The sequence below is a fragment of the Euprymna scolopes genome, chromosome 1 (genome assembly GCF_053919585.1).
Source record: "Euprymna scolopes isolate OS-2025 chromosome 1, ASM5391958v1, whole genome shotgun sequence".
Lineage (NCBI taxonomy): Eukaryota > Metazoa > Mollusca > Cephalopoda > Sepiida > Sepiolidae > Euprymna > Euprymna scolopes.
The window spans coordinates 97,445,626-97,452,524 of NC_136482.1; the positions used below are offsets into that span (position 1 = coordinate 97,445,626).

Here is a 6,899-nt window from a genome sequence, read left to right on the forward strand (position 1 = left end):
AAAAAAAAAAAACGAATAAATAGTATTTCTGCCTTTGTTAAAGGTTTAAAATTCAATGAACATTTTAAAAGAAAAAAAAAAATTTATTTCGTTTCCCAAAAAAACAAAACGAACAAATAATATAATATTTCCTGTTGTATTATTAAAAGTTTGAAACTTTCTACCGACTGAAGTTCGCGTAAAGCAGGCATCATTCGTTCAAGAGCGTGGCGTCGTACATACGAATGTAAATAAACATGGCCTCCTTATATAAGGGCGATAACTCCACTTATGCAAACTACCGTCCAAGGGCCATAACTCCATTTATACTAAGTTCCGTCCAAGGGCCATAACTCTTCTCGGCCTATACACAGACATTATCAACAATACTCCCACAAAATTTAACTTGTTTAAAAAAAAAAAACAACTTAAAACCATCATCCTTTCCCAAAACAAAACAACTGTAAAATGGATGATTTCCGGACCTTGAAGGGTGTTAGGGCGCTCATGGACTCCAGAAACGTGTTAAAGGAAGATATTTCCCTTAACACGGACATGTTGGAAGAACGCGAAGGTTTGAGAAAAAAAACCTTCCAGAAGGAAGAAGCTATAATTAAGGAGTTGCAGATTGAGGTCCGCTCCTTAAATGATAAAATTAAAGGGCTGTGTATAAAAGCAGAACTTGATTTAAGGGAGTGTGGATTTGTTGAGGAGCAAAGGAGGGAAATTGGCTTTCGAGCTAATATTAATGATCGCCTTGCCGACATTGAAAATTCTATTGAAAACCCCACTACATCACGGAAAAATGAACCTACCTCTGTACCTTTGCTTTCTGTCCCCAAGTTGCAGTGTGCCACCTTTAGTGGAATCAATCCTTCCAAATTTGAATATAAAAATTTTATTGCTCAATTCAAAAACTGTACTGAGTCTATTGATTCCGGTAGGGCAAAATTAGCCTTATTGAAAGGGTATTTGAGTGACTATGCCTTGCAATTGGTTTCCCATCTGACCTTGGAGGATGGTAATTACGATGTAGCGGTGGATTTGCTGACCAAGGAATTCCTGGATGTCCCCTTTATAATAAGTGAGATCTTCAAGCAGATCATTTCTACTTCTCCTCAATATGACCCTGAATTTGTGGCTGTGAAGCGATACCTTGCTGAGGTGAGAGCGGATTTATCCGAATTGAGGACTTCATATCTGATAGATTTTTTTGAGGAGAACTCCCCCGGATTTTTGCTGGTCAGCCATATTATATACGAAAAGTTGCCAGTTGCCTTGAGAAGGGAAATTAACCACAGAGTGGGCACGAGTTACCCGTCTCTAACACAAATTTTTGAAAATTACAATGAGGCAGTTCGTGCTCTGTCTCGAAATAAAAAACTTTTTCGGGTTATGGAAAACCCCTCGAAGAATGATAAAGGGCAGGTCAAGACCTATGAAAAAAAGAATGGTGATGCTGCTCTACAGAATTTCACTACAAGCTCTTCTGGGGCATATTGCAAACTTTGCACATCACGTGGCCACACTATGCTAAAATGTACCAAGTTTGCATCTTATGAAGCCAGAGTTGAGAGGTGCAAGCAACTGAAACTGTGTACAGGATGTTCCAGCTTAAAACATAAAAGTGAGAATTGTCCTGGACTCCAGAGCAAATCACCCCTCACGTGCAGCTTATGCCTTTCAAAGGCGCATATTGCACCCCTGTGCAACACTAAGAGAGTGGTTTCTCTATTCTCTCACGTTTATGAAAACGAAATCATATTGCCTGTTGTAGCTATTTCTTTAAATTATGGATCTGAGAAAGCTACTATTAACTGCCTATTGGACACAGGGAGTCAGCGTTCATATTTTTCTAAGAAAATATTAAAGGAGCTGAAGTATCCTGATGGAAATTCTGATCCAACCGATTATCAAATGAAGACCTATGCGGGTGTGACTATGAAGCGATTTGAACAGGTTGTCTTGAACGTTACCATGGGAAAGAGGAAACAACTCCCTATTCCTGTTTTAATCGATGATAGATTCAATATGCAGTTTGAGTTCGCCAGCTTTGGCCAAGTGAAGTCCAACCTGAATGAGTTAAAACACATATTGGTATTTTCAAATGAAAAACAGGATGATTCCATAACAATTCAGGGTATCCTGGGAGTTGACATATTTCAGTTCATGGAGGGTTCCAGAATCATTAAATGTATGAATGGACAGGCCTGGGATTTGCCTCAAGGGATTGCCCCATTTGGTAATGTACAACACTTTTTGTATCCTCATCAAGTCAGTCCTGTGAGATGTGGAATTTCCAAAACAATTGTCAATTATCATACTACAATATCCAAATATGCCCATTGCCCTGAACGACAGTTGAATTCCATATTGGAACCCAAGTCTTCCTACCCGGATCCGTTTCCAGATGTATTTGAGAATTCCAACGTGGAACGGAATTTGGAAAGAATGTTTGCTGTGGACTCAGCTGCTGCTTCCCATGACGAAGAACTAATTGGTGATTATGACAGAAATAGGATTGAAAACTTCAGGAAGTCTATCGAATTCAGGGACAATTCTTATTTCGTGGATCTACCTTGGCATAAGGACAAAATCGATTCCGTTCCCTCTAACTATCAAGTCGCTCTTAAAGTGCTTGACAGAACAATGCTTTCATTGGAGAAAAGGGACTTGGATAAGACCTATACTGATATTTTTCTTCAGCAAGAGAGCGAAGGGATTATCGAGAGAATTGAAGTCGCCCCACAAGATTTCTGCAAATACATTTGGATACCCCATCGACCGGTCTTTAAGTCGGATCAACAGGTAACCACTAAAATCAGGCCTGTTTTTAACTGTTTGTTGAAGACCGGGGGTGGTTACTCCCTCAATGAAGCATCTTATCCAGGTGTGAACATGATGAATAACATGCTTGAACTGTTGCTCTTATTTCTTACTAACAAATATGTATTATTGGGAGACATAAGAAAGGCATTTCTTATGATCAAACTCCGGTCGGTTGAGGACAAAAACAGATTTTGTTTTTTCGTAAAAGATGGAGACAATTTGCTTTGCTTCCGATATTGTACATTGATATTTGGCTTCAATGCCAGCCCATTCATTTTAAATTACGTTCTCAAACACCATGTCAGCCGTTTTCCGAATGATGCATGTACTGAGATGCTGAAAAATCGATTTTATGTCGACAATTTATGTATGACCAGCAATTCTTCTGAGGAAATAATCAGTCTTTATAAGAGTGCCGTGCCTCGTCTGCAGACAGGAAATTTCCAGTTGAGATCGTGTAACTCCAACTATGAGCCTCTTCGAGACATTATAACGGAGGATGACAGAATCGTACAGCATGGTTGCGAGTACGAAAAGGTCTTGGGATATAAATATCACCCTGAATTGGATACTATTAGCATTGTTAACACTATGGTTCAGAGGAACATACTCTCAAAAAGGGATATTTTGGCCCAGACAGCAAAAATATTTGACCCACTGTCACTATGTGCCCCGGTTACAATTAGGGCAAAAATACTTCTCCGAAGATTGTGGTTGCTCAAGTTGGGTTGGGATGAAAAGGTTCCTACTGACATAATGACTACCTGGTCGAATTTGGCCGAGGACCTTTCTGGTCTAGGTGATCTATTTTTTACAAGACATGCTATAGACACTGGTAGCCAACTGAAATTATATTTGTTCTGTGATGCGTCACCACAGGCATATGGATTTGTCATATATGGCGTGCAAAATGGGAAGTCTCACATAATATTTTCTAAGGTTAAAGTGGCCCCGATGAGAACAAAGACATTACCTATGATGGAGTTGCTTGCAGTATATATTGCATTCAAGGCTTTAACTATGATACTGAGATCCTTCTCTGGTGTCAACATAGAGGACGTTTTTGTTTCTGTGGATGCGCAAGTTGTTTTGTCATGGTTGCTCACCGAGAATATAAAGGCAAAGAGTCTGTATACCAGAAACAGAATTAAAGATATTCGAGAAATGAAGGAGAAGTTGAGTGAGGAATTTGGGTTGGGCATTCATTACAAATATGTTCCTTCTGCCGACAACCCGGCTGACCTTCTTTCTCGTGGTATCACTCTGGAAAAGTTTAAACAGGGACTGGACTACTGGACATGCGGACCTGCGTGGCTTGTTGAGCAACCTGAGAAATGGCCTACGAGTACTTTGAGCTGTCTGAGCCCGGAAAATAAGTGTCATGTGGAAAGTGTTTTCCATAATACATTGAGTGAAGCTGTTAGGGAACCACTGATTCCATTTGACAGGTTCTCGGACTTCAACAAGTTGTGTCGATCAACTGCTTTCGTATTCAAGTTTGTGCATCGATGCAGAAAAGTGAAGGAACATTCAGATCCAAAACAGACAGCCACGAATTACCTGATAAAGATGATGCAATTGCAATCGTTTGAAAAGGAAATTGCTTATTTGAAGAATCCTCTTGACAGGGAAATCCCAGTGCTGGTGAAGAATCTTAACGTTTTCATCGATTCTGATGGGATTTTGAGAGTGGATGGTAGAATTGCCAATTCGACAAGATATGACTACAATTTAATCTATCCAATATTGCTTGCAAAACATCACTCTCTTACAAAATTACTGATTATGGATAGCCATAATCGATGCAGGCATTTGGGTATTGGTACGACAGTGACCAAATTGCGTTATCCGGATACTGGGTCCCACAGGCAAGACAGTCTGTGAAGACTGTGATTTCTAACTGCAATACCTGTAGGAAATTCAACAGCCTAGCCTTCAAATACCCCAAATTGACAAATTTGCCAAAACACCGTGTTAGATTAATCAATCCTTTCCAACACACAGGCATAGACTACACAGGTCACATCTGGGTACAAAGAGATGGGAAGTCTCATAAAATGTATTTATTAATTTTCACATGTATGAACGTGAGGGCTGTTCACATTGAACTTGTACCTGATATGAGCACACAAGCCTTCATTCAAGCCTTGATTCGGTTTTCAAATACCTATGGAGTTCCCAGTCACATATACAGTGACAATGCACGTTCCTTTAATGCAGCCTTAGGTGGTGATGTAATTAAACATCACATAAACAGTAATGAGTTCTGTAACTCATATTCAAGCGCTGGCATTAAACACATAAAAATACCCTTATACTCCCCTTGGGTTGGAAGTACTTGGGAAAGAATGATCAGAGTGATAAAGTCATGCCTATTCAAAACACTTGGCCGATCTAAAATCAGTTATTTTAACCTTCTAACCCTTCTATCAGACATCAAAAGAGCCGTGAACTCTCGACCTCTGACCTACAGATGCTCTACCGATATTGATCTGCTTCCCTTAACACCCAACTGCTTCACTCATCCAAATATAAACTGTAAGCTCTCCTTCCAATCTGACACACCCAGTTTGGTTGAGACAGAACCAATAACTAGGTCTCTCCTTGTGAGTACCTTGGAAAGCAGAGAGGAATTAATATCTAAATTCAAAGAGATGTGGCACGATGAGTATTTGCTAAGTCTGAGGGATTTACACGAAATCGAATTTCACAATAAATAAATATCAACGACGTAATACTCGTCAAGAATCCGGCCAAGTCCAGGCCCTTCTGGAAGCTGGGCAGAGTTATTGAGCTATTTAGTGGCAACGATGGCAAGGTTCGTTCTGCTTGAATAAAAAGAGGTGATGGTGCAGTGGAAACACATAGCCTCAAACATTTATATCCATTGGAGTTATCACTCACTCATAACCACTTTCCTGACACCCCAGCAGATGAGGAATCTGATGAATTTGCATCCCACCCTATAGAAGAATGTAGGGACCCATCGGAACCTTCAGAAGAAATGGCCAATTACAGGCCTAAAAGGATCAAGAAATCCACATCTAATCCTGAATACATTTATTATTAAAAAAAAAAAAATTTTCCATTGTAAATGGGCCATAATAATGCCCAACACATTAAGCTGTTAAATATTTCTATTAAACAGAATATTCTGTACAATTTAATTTAAACACTTTACGTAGCAATCACAAATATTGTAACTGATTGCCTTTATATAGCATGCAACGATTTCAATCGTCGCATTATTTGTTGTTGTTGGGAGAGTATAAAAAAAAGTAGTTACCTCCCTTTGTTCAAACTAATTATATCGACCACTTCTCCTTTCTGAAAGCCCTATTTTGATTGGCTAGGATGAAGCTCCTTGGCCAATCAACAAACATTTAATATAAGCAGAATTCTGGAAAAACAGATTCGCGCTCTTTTTGAATCAATCGTCGGCCTATAGACAACTATGGAAAATCTCTCCTAAATTTGCCGCCGAATTTTGATTGAACTTTTTCAGGGAGCCGTCCAAGACTTTTGGACGATAAAGAACTTTTTATTGGACTTCTAAAGCCGCAAACACAATTAGTTTTGCAAGAACCTTTTCTTTGTAATATTTTCAATTTAATATACATAATTTTCTCCAATTCTTGTGTGAGTTCAGCAATCTTTATTTCTGTATTTCCCACTTCCTACTTCAACAAGACACCAGCTCCCGGCAATCGCCATAAGTTTAAACTTCAGTCCACCTATAAATTCCGATGAAATTGGTACTCTACCTCATCTCCTGGGGTGAAAATCCAATGGAAACAGTAATGTAAATTTATTATGGGCTCAATAAAAAATTAAAAAATTATATATATATATATATATATATATATATATATATATATAGTAATCAAGCAGACAACCCCCCCCACACTCTCATATCACAATCAGTGGTAGTTAAAGCGATACCAGACAGGATGACCCAGTTTTCCATGTTGTTATGGCAACAGTATATCGAGATGACACACCCCCAACTCAGCCTTGAGCGGATGTTATTGATACAACATCCCCATCCCCAACCAGTCTGGAAGCAAAGAAAAAGCGGGAAATTTGATCAG

General features: G+C 39.1%; 1 protein-coding gene across 1 annotated transcript; it reads left to right on the top strand.

Annotated features, from left to right (window-relative positions):
* The first annotated feature begins 447 nt into the window (after positions 1–447).
* Positions 448–4,692, top strand: LOC145280804 (uncharacterized). Its single transcript, XM_080132178.1, has one exon. The coding sequence runs from the start codon at positions 448–450 to the stop codon at positions 4,690–4,692; it is 4,245 nt and encodes a 1,414-aa protein (XP_079988304.1).
* The last annotated feature ends 2,207 nt before the right edge of the window (positions 4,693–6,899 follow it).